The sequence below is a fragment of the Carassius gibelio genome, chromosome B5, assembly GCF_023724105.1.
Source record: "Carassius gibelio isolate Cgi1373 ecotype wild population from Czech Republic chromosome B5, carGib1.2-hapl.c, whole genome shotgun sequence".
NCBI classification, from domain to species: Eukaryota; Metazoa; Chordata; class Actinopteri; order Cypriniformes; family Cyprinidae; genus Carassius; species Carassius gibelio.
Window position 1 is genome coordinate 9,965,963 of NC_068400.1, and position 26,232 is coordinate 9,992,194.

The window sequence follows — 26,232 nt, forward strand, 5'->3', positions numbered from 1 at the left end:
CAGAGCAAAGCTAATTAGATTCGGTGGAGCTTTGATTAGATGCAGATGCACTAATGAACAGAGAGACTCATTAGAACTCATTCTGACCGGGGAATGTTTGTTCTGTGAAATGGAAATGACCCTCCGCGCTGCTGTTATTGTTGTTCGTCAGGCGTTTTCTTCTGGTGTTTGACCGGCGGGGTGGAGATCCTCTTCCTGAAGGGAATCTTCAGTGTCGGATTGTTTACGTTCTGCCAGCATTCCTCCGGTGGGAAACACGTGAACACTCGTTCTGAGGCAGATGCGGTTAGGTTCTTTTAGATGCCAGCAAGCTATATACAAAGTTTACTTTTACCTTGAGTTTTTCAGAGCATCTTCTGTTTATTATGTTATATTTATATTTTATGTTATCTTAATAAATAATCATTATCTTATATTATGATATTTTATCTATCTATCTCAGAATCCTGTGTTTTATGTTTTATTTCTTTGGGGTATTCCATTTTAATAGTTAAAGTAACTTTTAATAAACTTGTATATCTGATCAATTGAATTCTTCAAGCTTTAACAGTTTAATCATTAATAAAAAAAAAATAAAAAAAAAAAAAAAAAAAACAGTTTTAACCATAATTGGAAATTTTTTATGTTTTCCCCCAAATTTCCTGTAAAAATTTTCTCTGGATTCCAATTAAATTGTGGAATTTAATTTTAATAATCAAAAAATCATGTCTTATCAATTGATTTAATATATTTAATATATAAATATATATATATATATATATATATATATATATATATTAGTTTTATTTTTCCCCAAATTCGGTTTTGTATTTTTGTACATTTTTATACAAATAAGATTATAGTTAATAAAGTTTTTAGAATTAAAAAGCATGTCTAATTTATTCACATATTAACAATAATAGGGCCCTATGAATTTTTCACTATACTGTAAATTCCACTCTTATGACTAGTTTCTATGATTCTGTTCATTTTAGAAATCATATGGCTCTGATTTGTTGAATTTAGAGTTCCCTGATTGATTCCTGAAAGTTTGATCTTTTTTTTAGAAGGATGTGAACATGAAACCTCTCATACAACTTGAACATTGTTTTCCTCTAAAAAACAAAACAAAAAAAAAACGTTATCTTTGATTTCCAGCGTGTTGAACTCGGGTCACGACCTTTGACCTCAGCCTCAGCATGAGTGTTTGATGTCTGATGTTACATGAGTTTTTGACCAAGTGCAGTATTATGGTCTGCTTTAGTGGCAGACTTATATATCAACCTGTTTTAGAGTAAATGTGAGATTGACAGAAGTTGACTTTGACGATTAATGGAAGTTGCACTTCCTCCGTGTGTTAATTAAAAACTTTTAATTTCAGCCATTGTTGTTTACATTTATTTTGTCATCATTAAGCTATATACGCTATCAGTTTGAGATTTATTTAATATTTTTGAAAGAAGTCTCCTCTGCTTACCAAGGCTTCCTTTATCTGGTCAAAAAAAAACAGTAAAGCTTTAAATAATTTATAAAAAAATTAAGCAATAATAGGCCGTTATAATTTTTATTTTTAAGTTAATAACTTATTAACAACTTTAATAAGTTAAAATCCAACAGTAATCAGGCCTGATGAAATTTATTAATTTCCCCAAATTAATTTTTGTTTTCCATTGTTTAATTCGATTTTAATTTTATGTGTTTTAAATTTAAAGCATGTCAAATCAATTGCATTTTTGAAACCTGGACAGTTAGATTATAATAGAAATTGTTAAATGAAATGAGAAATGTGTTTTCCGGAATTCTGTGTTGTCTGTTTTAAGTTATCCAAAATTTTGTATCTGCATTTATATGATCAATAATGAAGTGAAATATTATTACAATTTAAAGTAGCTCTTTTCTGTGTGAATATATTATAACATGTAATTTATTTCAGTGATGCTCCGCTGTATTTTCAGCATCATTCCTCCAGTCTTCAGAGTCACATGATCTTCAGAAATCAGAATAATATTATGATTTACTGCTCAAGACACATTTCTGATTATTATCAATGTTGAAACTGTGGAACATATAATTTTTTCAGGATTCACAGATGAATAAAAAAAGTTCAAAAGAACTGCATTTATTTGAAATGGAAATCTTTTGTAACATTATAAATGTATTTACTGTCACTGTTGATCAATTTAATGCTGAATAAAAACGTATTACAATTTAGGCAGTGGCTATTAAATATCTCTCTTGTATATGAAAGGTTTGTATATGAATAAATCAATTTTGATTAATTTGAGTAAAAATCTGTTTTTTTTTTTTACCAAGAAAGTTCCCAGATGAAAACCACTATTTTCTGTTTCAAACTTTCACATAGCATCTTTAGGTTATAATAACATTAAAAATTAAAATCCAGGTTTTGATTTTCAAAGATTTATTATACAGTTTTATATAATAAACAATATCACGTTCATAATCGAATGTGATTTATCTAATTAATGTGATATAGCGAAGCTTGTTAGTGATCTATGGCTCTGTGTATTAAATGTATCTGAATAATTTCCATCTGAAAGCACGTGATGTAGATATACCAGTGTTATTAATCACAGAACCGGCTTTACTGACGAGATTCGTGGAATGGTGTGCTGTGATTGGTTCATACTGTTTACACTGCGTGGAATGGTGCACTGTGATTGGTTGTTGATGTTTACAGTGCGTGGAATGGTGCACTGTGATTGGTTGTTGATGTTTACAGTGCGTGGAATGGTGCGCTGTGATTGGTTCATACTGTTTACAGTGAAGGGAATGGTGCGCTGTGATTGGTTCATACTGTTTACAGTGCGTGGAATGGTGCGCTGTGATTGGTTCATACTGTTTACAGTGAAGGGAATGGTGCACTGTGATTGGTTCATACTGTTTACAGTGAAGGGAATGGTGCACTGTGATTGGTTCATACTGTTTACAGTGCAGGGAATGGTGCACTGTGATTGGTTGTTGATGTTTACAGTGCGTGGAATGGTGCACTGTGATTGGTTGTTGATGTTTACAGTGCGTGGAATGGTGCGCTGTGATTGGTTCATACTGTTTACAGTGAAGGGAATGGTGCACTGTGATTGGTTCATACTGTTTACAGTGAAGGGAATGGTGCACTGTGATTGGTTCATACTGTTTACAGTGCATGGAATGGTGCGCTGTGATTGGTTCATACTGTTTACAGTGCGTGGTATGGTGCACTGTGATTGGTTCATACTGTTTACAGTGCAAGGAATGGTGCACTGTGATTGGTTGTTGATGTTTACAGTGCGGGGAATGGTGCGCTGTGATTGGTTGTTGATGTTTACAGTGCGTGGAATGATGCGCTGTGATTGGTTCATACTGTTTACAGTGCAGGGAATGGTGCGCTGTGATTCGTTGTTGATGTTTACAGTGCGTGGCATGGTGCGCTGTGATTGGTTGTTGATGTTTACAGTGCGTGGCATGGTGCGCTGTGATTGGTTGTTGATGTTTACAGTGCATGGAATGGTGCGCTGTGATTGGTTGTTGATGTTTACAGTGCGTGGCATGGTGCGCTGTGATTGGTTGTTGATGTTTACAGTGCATGGAATGGTGCGCTGTGATTGGTTGTTGATGTTTACACTGCGTGGAATGGTGCGCTGTAATTGGTTCATACTGTTTACAATGCGTGGAATGGTGCGCTGTGATTGGTTGTTGATGTTTACACTGCGTGGAATGGTGCGCTGTGATTGGTTCATATTGTTTACAATGCGTGGAATGGTGCGCTGTGATTGGTTCATACTGTTTACAGTGCATGGAATGGTGCACTGTGATTGGTTCATACTGTTTACAGTGCATGGAATGGTGCGCTGTGATTGGTTCATACTGTTTACAATGCGTGGAATGGTGCACTGTGATTGGTTCATACTGTTTACAGTGCAGGGAATGGTGCACTGTGATTGGTTCATACTGTTTACAGTGCATGGAATGGTGCGCTGTGATTGGTTCATACTGTTTACAGTGCGGGGAATGGTGCGCTGTGATTGGTTCATACTGTTTACAGTGCAGGGAATGGTGCACTGTGATTGGTTCATACTGTTTACAGTGCGTGGAATGGTGCACTGTGATTGGTTCATACTGTTTACAGTGCGTGGAATGGTGCGCTGTGATTGGTTGTTGATGTTTACAGTGCGTGGAATGATGCGCTGTGATTGGTTCATACTGTTTACAGTGCGGGGAATGGTGCGCTGTGATTCGTTGTTGATGTTTACAGTGCGTGGCATAGTGCGCTGTGATTGGTTGTTGATGTTTACAGTGCATGGAATGGTGTGCTGTGATTGGTTGTTGATGTTTACAGTGCGTGGAATGGTGCGCTGTGATTGGTTCATACTGTTTACAGTGCGTGGAATGGTGCGCTGTGATTGGTTGTTGATGTTTACACTGCGTGGAATGGTGCGCTGTAATTGGTTCATACTGTTTACAATGCGTGGAATGGTGCGCTGTGATTGGTTGTTGATGTTTACACTGCGTGGAATGGTGCGCTGTGATTGGTTCATATTGTTTACAATGCGTGGAATGGTGCGCTGTGATTGGTTCATACTGTTTACAGTGCATGGAATGGTGCACTGTGATTGGTTCATACTGTTTACAGTGCATGGAATGGTGCGCTGTGATTGGTTCATACTGTTTACAATGCGTGGAATGGTGCACTGTGATTGGTTCATACTGTTTACAGTGCAGGGAATGGTGCACTGTGATTGGTTCATACTGTTTACAGTGCATGGAATGGTGCGCTGTGATTGGTTCATACTGTTTACAGTGCGGGGAATGGTGCGCTGTGATTGGTTCATACTGTTTACAGTGCAGGGAATGGTGCACTGTGATTGGTTCATACTGTTTACAGTGCGTGGAATGGTGCACTGTGATTGGTTCATACTGTTTACAGTGCGTGGAATGGTGCGCTGTGATTGGTTGTTGATGTTTACAGTGCGTGGAATGATGCGCTGTGATTGGTTCATACTGTTTACAGTGCGGGGAATGGTGCGCTGTGATTCGTTGTTGATGTTTACAGTGCGTGGCATAGTGCGCTGTGATTGGTTGTTGATGTTTACAGTGCATGGAATGGTGTGCTGTGATTGGTTGTTGATGTTTACAGTGCGTGGAATGGTGCGCTGTGATTGGTTCATACTGTTTACAGTGCGGGGAATGGTGCGCTGTGATTCGTTGTTGATGTTTACAGTGCGTGGCATAGTGCGCTGTGATTGGTTGTTGATGTTTACAGTGCATGGAATGGTGTGCTGTGATTGGTTGTTGATGTTTACAGTGCGTGGAATGGTGCGCTGTGATTGGTTCATACTGTTTACAGTGCGTGGAATGGTGCGCTGTGATTGGTTCATACTGTTTACAATGCGTGGAATGGTGCGCTGTGATTGGTTCATACTGTTTACAGTGCGTGGAATGGTGCGCTGTGATTGGTTCATACTGTTTACAATGCGTGGAATGGTGCGCTGTGATTGGTTCATACTGTTTACAATGCGTGGAATGGTGCACTGTGATTGGATGAGTGGATATATTGGATTCTGCAAAAAAGGGGAACTGGAGCTTTTGTCGCAGTTTGGAAAAAAGAGGAGAAAACAATCCAATAACTCTGTGAATATCGCATTTCGCGTGAAATAAAAAATATACTTTTCAATACCGACCAGATACAATATTGATTTTGAGGAAAACGTTATCTTAAAAATGAAATTTTTGGCGTTTTGGAACCAAAGTCTTCATATATACTTTTAAGACAGCAGAGAAGAATGAAGGCCTCACCCACAGAAACGATCCCTCCCTATCCTGACAGGAAGGAAAGGCCAGCGTACATATCCAAAGGAAGCGAAGGACGCAGAGCACACGTAGTCCACTATAGGAGACTTTATAATATTCATATGAGAACGAACCGTGACTAGAAGTGCAGATGATGATCGGATACTTGAGTCTTTCGTCTGAAGTTTAGCAGAAGCAACACACACCAGAGAGGGACGGCATATCAGTGACAGAGGTGAGAGAATTGTGAGCGTGTGTGTGTGTGTGTCTGTGTGTGGGTGTCTGTGTGTGTGTGTGTGCGTGTGTCTGTGTGTGGGTGTCTGTGTGTGTGCGTGTGTGCGTGTGAGCGTGTGTGTGTGTGTGTGAGCGTGTGTGTGTGTCTGTGTGTTTGTGTGTGTGTGTGTGTGAGCGTGTGTGTGTGTGTGTGTGTGTGTGTGTGTGTGTGTGATTCGTCATGATCCAGCAGCAGCTGCAGAGCTCAACTGAACTGCTTCTGAAGTTGCTGTGTTTATTATGTAACGGCTTGTAAGTCTTTCCAAAAATGTCCAATAGATACACTCATGTTGAACATGGAGTAGTTATTTTAAGGGTTTTAAATGTGTCAATCAATCAAATCCCATTTCATTAATTTGGTTTGTTTGACACCAAATGACTTTGTCTTCTGATGTGGCATATCTTCATCTTCAGTAATGAATCATTTCTGTACAAATGTAATATTACATCCCTTCTCACATGGGGCTTTTTCCACCTAACATTTGAGCTTTTCTATTAAAGCGTGAGTCCATGAATGTTTTATAAGGTCGGGCATGAGTGTGTAAGTGTCTCTTTATTAAGAGACAGAGCTGTTTTTATACCAGAGGTGCACTGAAGCTCCAGCTGAGTTTGATTTGTGCTCAGCTTCACGCTCCGCACAGCAGGAATCTTCCAGGTATTTCTTTAATCACGAGTGGACAGTGATTCATGACACGGATGAAGGACAGGAAACTCTTACAGGAAGCAGATTCTCACAGTAAACATATCGGCCTCTAAAGAAATGTGTTTTATTCAGTTGGATAATACAAGACAAATTACTGGTTAGGCTTTTTGTTGTTGTTCTGTTTGTGTTATTTGTTTTATAGTTATTCTAGTTTAAATTTGAATGTAAACATTTTTTTTGCATTGTATATATTATTATGTTTTATATGTTATATATTTAAAATAAAATAAAAAGGCTGTGTCTGTTTGGAGCTAACAGAAGCGTTAACACTTTTGTTTATTGGTGTAGTGGATTGCATTGGCAGATTAGCACAATTTATTATCTTTATACAATTTATTACATTTCATAATGTATTTGTTTTATTTTTTCTGTAAAAACAACACTAGCAAATGTGTCATTCCTCATGCACTTCGTACTCATAAATGAAATGAATAATTAGAAAACGAGTTTAACAGTCTTGCGAAGTTGTCGGTAGTGACTTAGTTGTTGATTTACTGTAATGGTCAACATTTAATAGTATGTGGGAAAATATATATAGTCCTAAACAAACTGTTTTAGCCTGAGCTGAACCCTTTCAGTGCAACACACACACTGAATGCAGTGTTTTCATGCCAGATGCTGATGGTGTGTGAAAGAGTTTTTCTCAAAGAGGTGTGTGTGTGTGTGTGTGTGTGTGTTGGCTCTCAGGATTTCCTTTCTTTCTCTCTGCTGAGGTGTGAAATAGATTTGAGTAGACATCACAGATCCACTGTAGAATTCAAATGGAGGTTGATTTAATCTTTAGCTGCTGATGCCAGCAGTGTGTGTGTGTGTGTGTGTGTGTGTGTGTTTCCTGTGCAAAAACATTTTACATGAAATTATAGTTTTGTCAGATCTGTTTAGATGATGATGATGATGTTCCCTCACATGGGTCAGTAAGAATTTAAGAAACTGATTATTTAATTCAGTAAGAAAGAATTAAATTGATCAAAAGTGACCGTTAAGACATTTATAATGTTACAAAAGTTTTCTATTTCAAAAAATGCCTTTGTTTTGAACTTTCTATTAATCTGTGAAATTAATCCTGAAAAATAAAATGTATCACAGTTTCCACAGAAATATTCATCAGCACGACTGTGTTCAACACTGATAATAATCAGAAATGTTTCTTGAGCAGTAAATCATCATATTATTCTGATTTCTGAAGATCATGTGACACTGAAGACTGGAGGAATGATGCTGAAAATACAGCGAGGCATCACAGAAATAAATTACACTTTAACACAGATTCACACAGAAAACAGATGTTTTAACTCTTTAAAATATTTCTGAATTTTGCAGTATTTATGATCAAGCCTTGATTAGCAGAGGAGACTTCCATCAAAAACATTAAATAGTAAATAATAACATAATAATTGCAGACTTCTGAACAGTAGATGTCTATATAAAGTCCAAGCTCACCAGAGAAACAGACTGTGCAGGTTGTGATTGTATATCTGTGTGTGTGTGTGTGTGTGTGTGTGTGCAGCTGCATGTGGCTGAGCTGGCGTCTCTGAATGATGGTGATGTGGTGGAGCTCAACCAGCGGCTGCTGCAGACCGAGAGAGAGAGAGATTCACTGGAGAAGAGACTGGCCAAAGCACAGGTCACTACACACACACACACACACACACACACACACCGCTGTCGGATCCTGGCAAACAAGATGTTTGCACACAACAAAACTGCATGCCATCTCTGCAGTGCATCCAGAGAACACAATCAGCTCCACTTCCTTTCTCGAAGCTGTTCCTGGTCTTACTGTGATCTATTCATCACTACATGTGATCAAAAAGGAAAAAATCTGTTTGCACTTGTAATCTTTAATGAAAATCTAATAACTTGCCATAAAATTACATTTCTTTTTTGACATCACTTAAAGCCACAAACTGGGCTTTGTGGGTCAATAAATAGCTAATAATTAATAACATCATTAAAAGTGTGTGGGGGGGGTTGTAAATGATTTTAAAATAGCAACGATCATCATAAAACATAAAACAATTAAAAATGTGATCAAATGACATCAGATAATCATGAAAATGGGGTTATAATGTTATAATGTCCACTTGTGGACAATAAATGAAAGTAAGAAAGTTTTGTTATGATCAGTGTTTGTTTGTTTGTTTATAATAATAGTTTTTAATTATAGTTTGAATGAATTTATATTTTTATATTTCCATTTTAATAAAAACAAATAGATACATTTATATCATTACAGTTAATATTAAAATTAATATATAGTTTTTAATATTCATTTTTAATTATATTTTTATTTTAAGTTAAACAATTTAAAGGGGTGATATGATGCTGCTAAAAAGAACATTATTTTGTGTATTTGGTGTAATGCAATGTGTTTATGCAGTTTAAGGTTCAAAAACATTGCATTATTGTTCCTTTCTGAAATGTGTAGATTTTTACAAAGCTCATCGGTCTGAAAAGCGAGGTGTTTTCTGATTGGCCAGCTGTCCAGTGAGTTTTAATTGGACGTTTTCGATTCATTCACAATCCAGACATCAGACGAGACAAAACCAATAAAACCCGTTACAAACGAGGCATTTGATGCATCCAGTGGGGACACAATTACTGATTATGACTTGTACTTTGCGTTGCTGTTTGTAAACCTAAACCATGTCTATATCAGAGAAACAACAAGCAACAAGCACTACTCTACACTGCTCAAAACTCACGTTTGAATCAGTATTGGGAAACTATTTAAATATAAAAAACGTACTTACAGACTGTGAGTCAGAAGCACCAGGCCTTGCAAAGTTTGAACTGCCCAACTTCATAGAAACAGACACAGACGAATTGCAGGCTACTGGTTCAGGAAACATCCTCATCCTCCGTAAAATACACTGCACACATCTGAATATTTGGTTTGAACTGTTCTGGAACAATGTTGAAATACAACTTAACCACTGATTTCTTGTTGTTTCCTCTTTTTGAAGACCAAATATTCAGTCAGTGAGAGGCAAGCGGAGAAAACATACAAATAGAGATCATTTTAAAAGTTTACTTACTGTTTGGAGCATTGGGATCGCTAGATGAGGGCTTAATGAACTCGTTTTTATGAAAACCTGAAATTCAACATTCAAAATTCAAAATTTTCCCTCTCATTTTTGCCTATAGGTCAAATCTTATTTTGCCAGCACGGGATGTCTGTAATTGGTTGCGCAGGCATTTATTGTGACACATAGATGTGATTCTCAATCTGACAGCTAATTTGTCTGGTGTACATGCATGAAAAGCACATCTGGACACTCGTGGTCCATCTCCCATCATCATCTGTCGCCATCAGCCTCACATGACTGTTGGACACAGTTCTTCAGACCTCGTTGAGTGGTGATAATTAAAAGATTCGAGTCTAGTCCGTGTTACAGATGCTGTCACTGCTGTCTGACAGATCTCACAGGAACAGGAAGCCTGAGGCTCTGAAACAGAAGCTGGAAAGCATCCAATCAGAAACGCTCTCTGCCTGTCAATCATTTGTGAGGCTCAGTTTGCTGGCATATGATTTGTACTTAGGGGTGGGGTTTAGGAAAGAGGGCGTGTATCTTCTTTCTTTTATTTTTTTTATCTATATTTATTTAGTAATTTTGTATAGCAGGAAGGGTTTTTAGACGGCGGAGGCGAAGGACCACCCGATGCACAGCGAAGTGCATTCAAATCATTCAAATGCACATCTAGCCGTTGATTATCCCATGGTCATTTGTCAGCATTCACATATTAAAGATGAATAATATCTGCGCTGCAATATTTGACCGGAACGATAAAGATGACGGTTATTTTCATCAGTTACAACTTAATATTTAGCATTCTACTCGCTTTAAATAAGACAGAGCATACAAATATATAAAGTAGTGCAGTAAGATTACATTTATTTGAATGAGTTATAGCATTTATTGGAATTAACTGTTGAGCGAGAAAGAGATGCGTGTGTTAATGGTGTATACCTGCACCTTGTTGTTACTTTCGCTGATGAGAAATATATGCAATTCAGACACAGTTGGGTGGCAAAATAGAATTTATTTGAATGAATTATAATAAATAGTTATCAGACTACAATAGTTCAAACAAAAAATCAAAAAGCCTAGCTGAAAGTTATGGATGAAAAGTTTTTTTATTGGTGTACTTAATGGGTGTTGAACTCCACATTTCTATTGATTGAGGCATTCAAACATAAATCCTTGTGAGTTCTTTCCGTCAGATGCATTAGGATATTTGTGATTTTTTTACATTTATTTTTTGTTTGTTTCTGGGTTACGTGGCAAAGATCAATCTCATCTTGTCACAGTTTCCTTCTCTTCCTCTCTGAACGAAACAGCTGTATATCAAACCAAACTTTCCGTACAAGCCCGATGTCTAAAAGGTGTAGGCATATTTGTAGTATTCGTGAAGGAATAACTGAGACTGAAAAATGTGAAAGGAACAGTCCTGAAAGATGCGGCCTCAGGCACATGCCTCAATCTTGAGCTTTGACCTCAGCCTGAAGGATTCTTGACCTTTGACCTGCAGCCTATTTCAGAGAGTGCTGTTAAGAGGGTCCGTTCTCATTGTGCTCAATACACTCTTGTGTGTTTCCCCAAAAGCAACACTTTTCATCAAGTAGTCCCACACTTTTCCGAGTCCTCTTCTGAAACAAAGCACATATTGTTTCCAGTGTGAATAACTAACTGTTGAAACACAGCCATAAACATCGGCCAGTGTATAGAAATTAGAACAGAGAATCAACGGTGTGCTGGTTATTCGTGACACATCTGCATAATGTAAAAAAACATGCGAAAAGTGAAAACATACGCTGTCAAGCTGATCTTCAGTTACGAAAAGAACTATAAGAAAATATAAGAAAAAAATGATGTACTACAATATATATAGTTAAATATATAATTTGTATATGTGTGTGTTGGCATATTTTATATATAAGCATTTATATATTTTATACAATGATATTTATTATTTTGATTAACTAAAAAATTTGAAAATATAATTTTAATGTAATTGTTTTATATGTAAAGAGAGGGATGAAGGCAGTTTTTGAATTTTTTTTTTTTTTTGCAATATGTATTATAATTTTCTGTGTGTTTGCTTTTGTTATTAATTTAGGAAAAAATTATATAATAATCTATATAAATATTGAAATTATACATATAGACATACTTATATATTTATCATATCATAGCAATTAGATTAAATATAAAAATAGGTACATAAGAAATCTCTTTATATGTTACATAAAAAATTTGTAAATTATAGCAGTTATATTTGAAATATATACAAATTGTGAATTACATATGTGTGTGTGCATGTACTTGTGTGTATCTGCGTGTGCGCGTGCCTTCTGGAGACAGACCTTAGTTTCAGTAGTCATGTCAAAGCAGTAACTAAATCAGCATACTATCATTTAAAAAACATGGCAGGAAGTAGATGTTTGTTTCCAGTCAAGACTTGGAGAAACTTGTTCATGCCTTTATCACCAGCAGGGTGGACTATTGTAATGGGCTCTTCCCAAAAAGACCATTAGACAGCTGCAGCTCATCCAGAACACTGCTGCCAGGATTCTGACTAGAACCAGAAAATCTGAGCATATCACACCAGTCCTCAGGTCCTTACACTGGCTTCCAGTTACATTTAGGATTGATTTTAAAGTACTTTTACTCATATATAAGTCACTAAATGACCTAGGACTGAATTATATTGCAGATATGTTCACTGAATATAAACCTAACAGAGCACTCAGATCACTAGGATCGAGTCTTCTTCTTCTTCTTGATTATTTTACTTTAGTTTATGTATAGCACTTTGAATTACCACTGTGTACGAAATGTGCTATTTAAATAAGCTTGCCTTGCCTTTGTGTGTGTGTGAGCGCGCGCACGTGTGTGTGTCCAGAAGTTGGGATCTACTTCCTCCTGCATTCGGAGCCGCTCAGATTAATTTATTCGGGATCAATCCGTTTGATGGACTCACTTTGAACGCGTGTTTAATTCAGTGTCAGTTCAGTAGTGTTGTCTTAAGTGCTGTGTTTACTATGGTTTTGCTGTTAGTAGCTAGTTAGTAGTTAGTAGCAAACCAGCAGTTTCAGGTCACGCAGCTCCTCCTTCATTCATGAAATATATTTCTGAATAGAAGCATATTTCTGCCATGTAAGAAAACAAAACCATGCTTTGGTAATCATCATTTTGACTTCAAAATTCGAAATTGACATAAAAAGTCAAAATAACGACATACCAAGTCAAAATTGTGACAAGACATAATTGCGGCATAAAAAGTTCTCTATCTATCTGCCTACAAACATTATTAAAGGTGATTTCTGATGTGTGGAGCTGCTGTGGAACTTCAGGTTGGATTGTTTGTTGTGTTGTGTCACTAGTTTGTTTTATGCTGTGTGTGTGTGTGTGTGTGTGTGTAGACATCTATTGAAGAAGTTTCTTACGGAGCTCTTCATAATCAGAAAGCATGAGAATTGTCTTTTTGTAATGAAGAACGAGCGAGAGACGAGTTTGCCTTTAATCAAGCTGTGCTCTTTGTTGACTGAAGACGTGCAGTAGTATCGCTCAGTATTTAGAAAATGCAACTTTGTTCTCTTTGACATACACTCATGACAATATATTATATAAATACATAGACACATGCAAATAATAAATAATATATATACAATAAATTCAATATTCATGTGACCTGAACTCCATGTGAAGGTTACATATAACTTTATATTTATATAATATATATTAACATTTAATCATTTTTCTTAATAATTTTTCAAAATATATAATAACAGACATTTTTACAGTAGCTCAATACAAATGCAGCTGAGAGACAGCACTGCGTATGATTTTACTGAACCATTTAATTTCTCTCGTTTCACTTGTTTATGTTGTTGTTGTGCTTGTGTGTATGTAGATGTTTGTTTTATGGTCAAATGTTTTCAATAATGTAGGGAAATATCATGACAAGTGACTTGTGAGGACTGTAGATTTGTCTAGATCTGATGATGTGCAGGTTTGTGTTAGCAAAGAGAAAATATCATTAATCTGTTTGAAAAACAATGGAAGTCTATTGGATCTAACATAATCTAAAGTCTCTATGTGTGTGTTTGTGTGATGATTTTTCTCACTCATACTGGGTGTGTGTGTGTGTGTGTTTCTGCAGGTGTGCTGCATGTCTCACCCTGTGTGTTTGTTTGTGTGTGTGTATGTGTTCATAGCATGTGTGTTTGTTCGTCTCACCTTGCAGTTTTCCTCAGTGTTATTGTGCATTATTAATCTCTGTCCCGCTGTGTGTGTGTGTGTGCACGCAGTGTGAGGAGTCTCATCTGCTGCAGGAGCATGAGGATGTTCAGGAGAAAACGACACTGCGCTACGAGGAGCGAATTACAGAGCTGCACAGCATCATTGCTGAACTCAACAAGAAGATAGACCTGCTGCAGGGAGCCACCATCAGGTCACACACACACCCACTCACCACATGCATGCACACATTCTCTCACACATGCACACACGCACAACACATGCATGCAGACACACTCTCAAACGCTCACAGAGAAACACACACACACCACATGCATGCACACATTCTCTCGCACATGCACACACATACACACCACATGCATGCAACACACAACCTCAAACACTCACGAAGACACATGCATACACATGCACATGCACATGCACACCATTAGCATGCACACCCACACACATTACATGCATGCACACATTTTCTCACACACACATGAACACCACATGCATGCACACCCACCCACACACACAGACTATATGCATGCACACATTTTCTCACACACACATGCACACCACATGCATGCACACCCACCCACACACACAGACTATATGCATGCACACATTTTCTCACACACACATGCACACCACATGCATGCACACACACACACACACACACACACTACATGCATGCACACATTCTCTCACACATGCACACCACATGCATGCATGCACACACTCAAACACTCACAGAGACACACACAGACACACACACCACCTGCTTGCACACACACTCTTAAACTCAAACACACAGAGACACTTAAAATTTTTGTTTGTGTTTTAATGCATTATTTATTTTCTTAAGGTGTAACAGTGAAATAGATGCACATTATTTATTATAACAGTGGTTACAATTATTCATGAGATCATACCATGCATTATACGATGCATTACAAGACACAGTTAATGCATTAAGACTACTTTAATAATGCATTATATATAAAGGCTTTAAGTGAAGTGTTGCCATATTTGGTAATCTCTAAATAGATATTTTAATCTCTTAATTGAGCAAAATCGACTAATATTCAAGTCTGCTCACTGCCGCACTGATATATGTGCTCCACAACTCTATAGATACACTATAGCTGCATCTGAATCCAGATCATCTCTGTTTTATCATAATATCGCCGGCTCTTTATAGTAAAGCACTAAAGCATTACAGACATTACAACGATGAATGTTGTGAAAAGTGCTGCACAGCTGAATTGATTTGACTGTAATAAATACTGATTATTAAAACAAAGCACAATCTTCAGTCCTGCTCATCCAGTCATTAGTTCTGGATGAAATTAATGAAAATTAGTGCTCATTTTAGTCGGCTGGGAAAATGTAAACACACATTTCTTTTCTAATCGACACAGCCGGACATTTGTTCCTCACAACACACATAAAAATACACACACAAACACAAACATTAGTAAACTATGTGCTGCACACATGTGCTCAGAGAACAGTTGTGTTTGGACCACACATTCACATTTATGCTTTTAGCAGATGCCTTACTTAAAGCAGCTTACAGTGCAGGAACATAAGCATGCACACGTACAGTAAGCATGCACACAGTGTGTGTGTGTGTGTGTGTGTGTGTGTGTGTGTGTGTGTGTGTGTGTGTGTGTGTGTGTGAGCGCAGCTGTCTGAGGTCGGTCTGGTCTTCAGCGCCGGCGGTGGTCTCGTTTGCTGAGACTCCTGGGAGAGTTTTACCCTTCAGCATCTGACCGGAGACACACCAATCATCTCTTCTTCTGCTCCTAAACCTTGTGAGCTGCTTCACATTGGCAGAAATCTTCAGCTCAAATACAAAGAAATACTGAATTATAATTTGCATAATAATAATAAATTAAATGATTTTTGTAATGACACTTAAACTAATTTATACACATAATTGAAATTACTGTAGTGCATTTGAGTTTGATAGTAATCTCATTATTCTTAATAATGATCCTTAATAGTTTTTTAATTAAAAACAGGTCTAACTAAAGGTATTACAAGAATTACTGCCCTAATGTATGAACTTTTTAGTGTTTTATTACATATTAGACAAGAAAATGTTTATTGGTCATAAGAATAATGACATAATAAAGGTAAATGTAAATAATAATGTAATGGGAATACTGTCATAATAATGCAATTATAAATGTGTGTGTGTGTGTGTGTGTATATATATATATATATATATATATATATATATATATATATATATATATATATATATATATATATATATATAAATGTAAAATATAAAATTAGAATGACTCGGAAATTATGCCATAATTTAAAATGATAAATGTAAACAATAATCATAAAAAATATGTAAATGCAAAATAGTAAAAAATCTAAGATAGATGTAAATGTAACACAAATGTAAAACAATGTGATTCTAAAATTATTCTTACAAATAATGTCAGTAATGGAAATGTAAAATAATAAATGTAAATCCAAAGTAATGTAGTAATGTCATGAAAATAATATCATAATAATTCCAATGTAAAAAAAATTATGCAAATATAAAATAGTAAATGTCAAATTTAATGGCTCAATTTTCTTTGTGCAAAATATCATTTTCCAACTAGATTGCATTACAAATATTATTAGCTCTCAAATAGCTTTGCTTCTCTTTTATAAGTGGCTTTGGATAGATGCACAATGTAAATGCTGGCTGAAGTGTTGTCTGTGAAGGAAGCTGACGAGGGTTTGGAGCAGAGCTTCACAGGAAAGCCTCTTACCGTGATTTATAGCTTTGTAACTCATGCTCGATGACAGAGATCAGCTGCTTTAATGCTCCTTTAAATCTCCGTCCAGGTAAATGTTACTCGAGCTAGTTTCACCTTGTCATTTATCCTGGAAACCGAGCAGGAGATGAGTGTCTCCTTTCATCGTTTATTCTGATGATATCAGGTTCATCGTTCCCCAGCTCATTAATACTGAGGGGTGATGGAGATGCGGTGAACTGGTGACCATGTGTCCAGCTGCATGTGAATGAGATCCACGCAGTGATTAATTAGAAACGCCTCATATGTATGCAGCAGCTTGGGCTTTGCATCCTCGTCAGGGAAATTAGAATTTGCCGAAGGACTCCAGGCCTCTGTTGACTGTCATATTCGTCCCTGAATTATAACTCTGTAGTTTGATCATGTGATAAAATAGCTCTTGTATGCAGTATTTAGGAAGAAATTAGTTTCTAATTGTGTAGCTTTTTATTATCTCAAATGGAAACGTGGCTAAATGCAATTTATTTATTTGATAAGATCTTCTAATTGGTATTACACCATGGGAAAAAAATACCTTTTGTTATATTTTTATTCCTTGATGAAAAAAAAACAATTACACGAATGTACGTAACGTATACTTGCAAATTTTATCACACACTTTTTTTCTTGCAATTCTGATAAATAAGAAGATTTGAACTCAGAATTGTGAGAAATAAGCTGAGAATTGATTCGTACGTCTAAAAAAAGTCTGAAACGAAAGTTATAAAAAATAAGCAGTTTTAAAAAGAGAAGACCAAATTCTAAGATATAAACTCACAAGTGCATTGGGGAAGAAGTTGGGTTGGGATGAAATCTGAATTCAGAGAAAAAAGTCAGTACTTTACACTAGTGCGTTTTTTTTATTTTATTTTTTTATGAAAACGATCCTCATCTACACTGGGGTTTTCACTGCAATTCAGAAATTATCTCCATGCACACTACACCACTGAAAACACGTACAATCATAGTAATGTATAACTAGATGCCCTATTTATTTAGATGGCGGATGTGTCTATGTGCTTGGTGGAGTCGAAAGAGGAATCTACCAATGCATATCTATGGGTACAACAATGAGCATAATAATATTGTTTACACGTTCATCATGAATACGCAGAGTGAATGTGGACAGCCACGCCGTCGTTTTCAAAAGTCTCAGTTTTGCTTCATTTACACTGAAATGCAACCCCGGAATTTTCAAACTAAAACAAGGTCTAAAGCATTTTCAGAAGTCTCTGTTTTCAGGGTCGGGAACACCAGAGTAATGTAAATGACCCGCTAAACCGTAGCAAAAGTTATGTGTTTTAAAACAAAAACACACTAGTGTAAACGTAGCCTGAGAATAAACTCAGAATTCTGTGAATAAAGTCAGAATTCCAAGAGTAAAGTCAGAATTCTGAGAATAAATTCAGAATTCCGAGAATAAAGTCAAAATTCAGAATTCCGAGAATAAAGTCAGAATTCCGAGAATAAAGTCAGAATTCCGAGAGTAAAGTCAGAATTCCGAGAGTAAATTCAGAATTCAGAGAATAAAGTCAAAATTCAGAATTCCGAGAATAAAGTCAGAATTCCAAGAATAAAGTCAGAATTCAGAATTGCGATAATAAAGTCAGAATTACTGTAGGTCAATTGGTAGAGCATTGCGCATATCAAAGTCAGAATTCCGAGAATTCCAAGAATTAAGTCAGAATTACACAAAAGACAGATTTGTGAGATGTAAACTCTGAATTATGAAAACAAGTCTAAATTGTTTGAAAAAAACATTATTCAAATCTTTTTATTGGTATTTTGTGTAACAATACAGATTGAAATGATAATAAATGATAATTATTGAGATATTGTCCATTATTAATCCCTTCCACAATCCCCCATGTATATTAACTCAGATGGACAGGAAAACTAATAGTAAATTAAAAAATTAAAAAGCAATAACAAATTAAGTAAAATAGATATAAATAACCAATATATAAGTAAATAACCAAAAAAAAAAAAGATTCTAACAGGTGACAAATATTACATGTTGCCAGTTACAGGTGCACAAGGTAGGCCTTTAATACAGTCCAAAAAGAATCCAATTCTTATAAAAAGATTTGAGTGAACCAGAGAGTGAGAATCTTAATTCTTCAAGTCTGGAAAAAGAGAAAAAACATCATTATTTTTTTTTATCTTTGGAGGAATCATGCTTCCATAGATTGGTGTTAACACTCTTAAAAACAAAAACAACAAAGAAAACAGGATCAACAGAACATCTCACTTTCTGCCATGATTCTTCTCATTCATCATTATGTGTGTGTTTCTCAGGGAGGAGGATGAGTTTTCCGAGCTTCGCTCCGATCTCAGTCACAGCCAGCTGGAAGTTAACGAGGACGACCGGAGCGTCGATCAGGACCCCGACCAGTCGTCCATCTCACTGCCTGAGAACCAGTCCACGCTGGTCACTGCAGACATGGGTAAGAGCAGCTGTCAAACCTGATGCTTTATTATATTTCCAAATCCAAACTCATGCAGACTGAAATACAGGAAACATGATGATGATGAATGGAATCTCAGCCTGTAAAGAACATGTCCGTATTACATTGCAACATCAAAAGAATGAAAGAATATTTTATTTTTTGAATGTGAAGCCTTTTTTGGAAATAATGTCATATTATTATGACATTATTTCATCATGGCAATATGAATTACTATAAGGCAAAAAAAGATATTGACATTACAGTAATGATCATTATGCAATATAAATGTGTTTCAGTTGTAATGCAAATTCAAAATCATACATTTATATTTAAATAATACAATTAGTCATTTAAAAAATGTAAATGATTAATAAATAATTTACAAATTCAATCAAATCTGTTGCATCATGGTAGTATTTTGTGCTATTATTGTTTTCTGAGTTAGAGACAGACTTGTTTTGCTGAGCGTAATTGTCGTCTTTTCTCTGCTTTCTTTTGTTTTTCCTCTCGATCGAGTCGATACGCTCCACACAAAAGCTTTTAAAGTCCTCAGCCGTCATTGTCCCTTCGGTCTAATGGTGTTTTTCATTACGAGTGTATTGTGGAGCATTCCCAGCATGCATCACTCCTGTCTGTGAAAGGAAATGACAGATTCAGATTCTACAGGCCTTTTGTTGTTTCCATGATTAAAACAGCTTTGCATTACAAAAGAGGAAATTAACTTTAAATTGCAATGTTATATTCAGACTTTTAATATCATTGATAAAGTATTATATTTTAAGTTCATATATTTTAAATTAGACTTTATTTCTTATATTTTGTTTCTGTTTAATATTAGTTCATGTTTTGTTAATTTTGTTTTGGGTTATTTATGTAGTTTTTGTAAAGTTTTACATTTTAGTTAATTTTGTTTTAGTATAAACTAAATGAAAATGAGAAATGTTGCTTTTGCAACTAGCTGAAAAAAATTATTAGTTTTTTTAATATATTTTTATATTTAATTTCAGTCAATATTTTTTTATTAATATTATTATTTCAAGCAGTGAATGTTTTTATGCTTTATATATATATATATATATATATATATATATATATATATATATATATATATATATATATGTACAGTACAGTACAGACCAAAAGTTTGGAAACATTACTATTTTTAATGTTTTTGAAAGAAGTTTCTTCTGCTCATCAAGCCTGCATTTATTTGATCAAAAATACTATTTGATCAAAAATACAGAAAAAAATTTAATATTGTGACATATTATTACAATTTAAAATAATTGTTTTTAAATGTATTATACTTTAAATGATCATTTATTTCTGTGATGCGAAGCTGAATTTTTAGGATCATTATCACATGATCCTTTAGAAATCATTCTAATATGATGATTCATTATCAAAGATGGAAACAGTTCTGCTGCTTAATATTTGTCAGAACATGTGATACTTTTTTAGGATACTTTGATGAATAAAAAGTAAAAAAAAGAAAAAAAAGAAAAGAAGAAGCTATGTTTATAAAATATAAATATTTTGTAACAACAATATACACTACTGGTCAGTAATTTGGGGTCAGTAATTTTTTTTTTTTTTAAATAAAATCAATACGTTTATTCAGCAAAGATGTGTTAAATTGATAAAAAGTGGCAGTAAAGAAAATATTTTATTAGAATATATATTCAATTTTTTTTTTTTATTTGAATAAATGCAGTTCTCTTTAACCTTTTATTGATCAAATATATTCGACAGCAGAACTGTTTCCAACACTCATAATAAATCAGAATATTAGAATGATTTCTAAATGATCATGTGATCGACTGATGTTACATGTGACACTGAAGGCTGGAGGAATGATGCTGAAAATTCAGCTTTCAACACAGGAATAAATTTTTTTTTTAAGTATATTAAAATAGAAAACTATTATTTTAAGTTGTAATAATATTTCACAATATTACAGTTTTTTCTGTTTGATCAAATAAAAAATAGTAATGTTTCCAAAATTTTGGTCTGTACTGTACTGTATATATATATATATTTTAGACCTCTTAATTTCTCACATTATCACGGTTTATTCGCTATAGTTTAGAAAATGGTAATAAAATATGACAAGATCTGTGTCAGAGCAAATTCATCTTGATGATGTCAGATAACTTTGATTGAAAAGTTTGTAATGAATTCTGTTGAATTTGAATTTAAGAACACAATTAGATAAGACCAATTAAGTGATTCATTTAGTTCAGTCTGTGGTGTTTAAAGATCACATTAGCAATTAAAGAAAAAACACTTCAGTAAAACATGCTCAGCTCAACAGGCATATTATAACTCTTTAGTTATAATATGTCACCGCTTGCTTTTTTTTTGCTATCATCACTTACATAAATGAACTACAGTGTTTTTAACAAAGCAGTTCATTGAGTGCAGACTGTGTTGTTCACTTCATACAAAACTAAATTTTCAGAATCGTGTCATTAAAGATTCTGGAGGCTCAGTGTGAAGCTCATCCAGTGTTTTCCCACAAGTGTTTATTATGATAATATATGACAGCACATTGCCTGCAGTTGTGAATATTAATACAGCTCCGGATCAATAATCTGCTCATGTCATGCTCTGGTTTTTCCATTTCCTTTGCCTCCTGGACGGATTTTCATGTGCATTGTAAATAAATGGCTCTGTTAAAATAGAGCGCGAGATATTCCCAGGTTGACTGAGATGCGTGTGTTTTCCAGATAACTGCAGTGACCTGAACTGGGAGCTGCAGCGTGTTTTGACGGGTCTGGAGAGCGTCCTGTGCGGCCGTAAGAAGAGCACATGCAGTCTGTCTGTGGCGGAGGTGGACAGACACATCGAGCAGCTGACCTCGGCCAGCGAACACTGCGATCTGGCCATCAAGGTAAAACACTGGAGAGATAAAGTAACCACACACTGCTGTCTGATTGGCTGGCTCAGGCGAAGAGCTTGATTGACAGGCGATCTGACCAATCATAACGGCAGATCTGCTGTCTGCCGGAGAGTAGATTAACTTCGGTGGACTCAAACGTTACATAAAATTCCCTATGATGTTCATTCACGTTTATTTCATGCTTTCAGTAAATATGAAAAGACAATCGGTGCACGTGCTGCTTTAACTTAGCAGTTCAGTGATATCTCACGACACATTAAAGAGTATTAAAATGCAATTTATTGTTTGAGTTTCTTAAAAAAACAGCGTTTGAAAGCTGAGAGCTTGTTTCACACCAGTCTGTCGGTGTGTTGTCAGTTTCCTCTTTCCACCGCGATGAATTTTTTTTTTTTTTTTTTTTTAGACGTCACTCCTGTTCACCAAAGCTGCGTTTATTTGATCAAAAATTACCGATAAAATATGAAATATTATTACACTTTAAATCAGCTGTGTTCTGTGTGAATCTGTGTTAAAGTGTAATTTATTTCTGTGATGCTCCGCTGTATTTTCAGCATCATTCCTCCAGTCTTCAGTGTCACATGATCTTCAGAAATCAGAATAATATGATGATTTACTGCTCAAGAAACATTTCTGATTATTATCAGTGTTGAACACAGTCGTGCTGCACAATATTTCTGTGGAAACTGTGAGCCTTTTATTTTTCAGGATTCACAGATGAACAGTGTTTCTCTGAAGCTGAAATGTGATGCTGAAAGCTGTGTGTGTGCAGACGGTGGAGGAGATCGAGGGCGCTCTGGGCCGTGACTTCTACCCCAGTCTGTGTGAGGAGCGAGTGCGCTGGGAGAAGGAGCTGGCTGGACTCCGGGAGGAGAACGAGAGCCTGACGGCGATGCTGTGCCGTAAAGAAGAGGATCTGAACCGCACCAAAGCCATCGTGAGCGGCGTCCGAGAGGAGCGAGACCGTCTGCGCAGACGTGTGAGTGACAGCACACAGTCAACATCACACCATGCATTACGGCTCATTATCAAACCACTCATTAATTGATTGACTGGTTGATTTAGTCTATAATCCAGGTATAATCTGAGTTTAAATATATGAGTATAATTCTTCAGAATCTGTCGTTTCATAGATTTAATAACTCAATACTTAGTTGTGGCTCTTTTGCCTGAATTCCTGCATCAATGCGGCGTGGCATGGAGTGGATCAGTCTGTGGCACTGCTCAGGTGTTATGAGAGACCAGGTTACTCTGATAGTGGCCTTCAGCTCTTCTGCATTCTTGGATCTGGCATATCACATCTTCTTCTTTACAAGACTCCATAGATTTTCTATGGGGTTAAGGTCAGTCGAGTTTGCTGGCCAATTAATAACAGGAATACCATGGTCCTTAAACCAGGTGCTGGTAGCTTTGGCACTGTGTGCAGGTGCCAAGTCCTGTTGGAAAATGAGATCTGCATCTCCATAAAGTTGGTCAGCAGCAGGAAGCATGAAGTGCTCTAAAACTTCCTGGTATACGATGTGTTGACCTTTGACCTCAGAAAACACAGTGGACCAACACCAGCAGATGACATGGCACCCCAAACCATCACTGACTGTGGAAACTTTACACTGGACCTCAAGCAACGTGGACTGTGTTCCTCTCCTCTCTTCCTCCAGACTCTGGGACCCTGATTTCCAAAGGAAATGCTAAATTTACTTCCATCAGAGAACATAACTGTGGAGCACTCTTCAGCAGTCCAGTCCTTTTTGAAGTGAGACGCTTCTGACGCTGTCTGTTGTTCAAGAGTGTCTTGACACAAGGAATGCGAAGCTGAAACCCATGTCTTGCATACGTCTGTGTGTAGTGGTTCTTGAAGCACTGGCTCCAGCTGCAGTCCACTCTTTGTGAATCTCCCCCACATTTTTGAATGGGTTTTGTTTCACAATCCTCTCCAGGGTGCAGTTATCCCTATTGCTTGTACACTTTTTTTCTACCACATCTCTTCCTTCCCTTCGCCTCTCTATTAATGTACTTGGACACAGAGCTCTGTGAACAGCCAGCATCTTTTGCAATGACCTTTTGTGTCTTGCCCTCCCTGTGCAAGGTGTCAGTGGTCGTCTTTTGTACAAGTGTCAAGTCAGCAGTCTTCCCCATGATTGTGTATCCTACAGAACTAGACTGAGAGAACATTTAAAGGCTTTGCAGGTGTTTTGAGTTAATTAACTGATTATAGTGTTACACCAGGTGTCTTCAATATTGAACCTTTTCACAATATTCTAATTTTCCTTAGTTGTCAAATATAAACATCATAATTAAAAGAAATAAACATTTGAAATATATTAGTCTGTGTGTAATGAATGAATATAATAGACAAGTTTCCCTTTTTGAATGGAATTTGTGAAATCAACTTTTTGATGATATTCTAATCAAATGACCAGCACATGTATAATGCTCTTGATCAACAAACTTAACCTAAATAAATAAAAGGAAAAAAATTAAATAAAATCAACTATCACTATTATGCTCTTGATTAAATACACTCGAGCTAAATAAAATTAAATGAAAAAAAATGACAAGTTATGTCTTGTTGAAATAAGTAAAATTTGCTTTTATATGCACATTTGTGTCTGATGTCAGAGACAGATAAAGACGAGATTGAAACTCTCGATGGACTCAGCATCTCCTCAATAAACCCGATCCCATCAGAAACAGCAAGCGATGCATCGGACCAATTCCACGAGCACGGACAGATTTCATTACACAAATCTGATAAATCTGATATCTGAGATGAATCGCAGGCTTTGTATGTCGTAGGTCTGAGTGACCCGGCTGTTTCTATAAAAGCCTTTGGCCTTTTTCACTCGATGTATTTCAGGGCTAATCATGTTAGTGTGCTAACCAGCTTCAGGCGGCCAGATCTGATTACAGATCATGTCTAAAAGCAGCAGACTAATCGATCCAAACAGGTTTGTGCTGTGTGTTTTTCCAAATGATCCGAGGACAGTGGCATTCCTTATTTAAGCTCGGGAAATAGATCCATCACCATTAGTGTGGCTGTTTCTGTAACGCCAGGAAGAAGAACACTGAAAACAGAAAAGTAATCTAAAACCAGTGAAAGAAATCAACTTTTTTATTAAAGAGCTAAGTTTACCCCTTTAAATTTACCTTCCCCTGTTTTGACATGGAAAAGAAACATAAAAATGTCTAAAAACTTGTTTTTCAGTAAGGGAACAAAACTTTGCAAGAGTTTTAAGACCCTCAAAATACACATAATTTATTTTGTGTTCAAATATGTTATTGTCAGAAATCTTTTGTCAAGTATGTTTAGCCTTTGCACCATATCTCTCACGCTTTTGGGACTGAAATTTGTTGCTAAACATGAATTTGTGCACCTGCTGATGAACCATTGCAGCATGAAATCACTTTTTTAAGTTTATGCATGTAGAATTAATTTATTAATTTAATTAATTTTGACTTAATTCATTCCAATGGAGTTGATACTGGAAATTTCAGATTATATTCTTAGATTTTGAATGCATTATGAGGGTTAAATAAAATTTTAATGGGCACAGGAGCTGCATCTGATGTATTTATACAGACTGTTTAATGCAGCTCAGAGATGCCATGAATGCATTTACGCTGCAGTTGCATGCTATGACATTTCATGTTTTTTTATATTGAATATATATTGAATATAAAACTGTGAACTGATACTTTAAATATGAAACTAAATCTGTCAATATATCTTAATAAGCGAGTCATTGATTCACTCATTCAACAGATTCATTCAAAACGAATGATTCTTTCAGGAATGAATCGAGTGATATAAGGGAGTGGAATAATACTATTTTTTTTATTAAAAATACATGCTAAAAATAGTATATAATATTGTGTCTAAAATGTAAATGACTTAATTATTAACTGTACATAAAATTTATTTATTTGCTTGTTAGTTACGCACCACTGAACTAATCACAGTCCAGTCCAGTCCTTTTTTTTTTTCACATTTAAGCCTATTTTATTATTTATTTATTATATAATTTTATTATTTATTTATTTATTATACTCTATTGCTTACACTTAAACAAAACATTACGAATTA

At 35.8% G+C, this 26,232-nt stretch overlaps 1 protein-coding gene across 6 annotated transcripts in view; it reads left to right on the plus strand.

Moving 5' to 3' along the window:
- Positions 1–26,232, plus strand: part of mcc (MCC regulator of WNT signaling pathway) — a 77,799-nt gene that overhangs the window by 30,075 nt on the left and 21,492 nt on the right. For 4 of the 6 annotated variants that reach the window (XM_052557003.1, XM_052557002.1, XM_052557004.1 and 1 more), the window contains 5 exons: positions 8,250–8,366; positions 14,058–14,200; positions 19,098–19,246; positions 21,979–22,142; positions 22,921–23,127. In XM_052557003.1, coding sequence (XP_052412963.1) covers positions 8,250–8,366; positions 14,058–14,200; positions 19,098–19,246; positions 21,979–22,142; positions 22,921–23,127 — 780 coding nt within the window. The remainder of the gene's footprint in view (positions 1–8,249; positions 8,367–14,057; positions 14,201–19,097; positions 19,247–21,978; positions 22,143–22,920; positions 23,128–26,232) is intronic. The other 2 variants (XM_052557005.1, XM_052557007.1) reach the window with 1 other exon arrangement.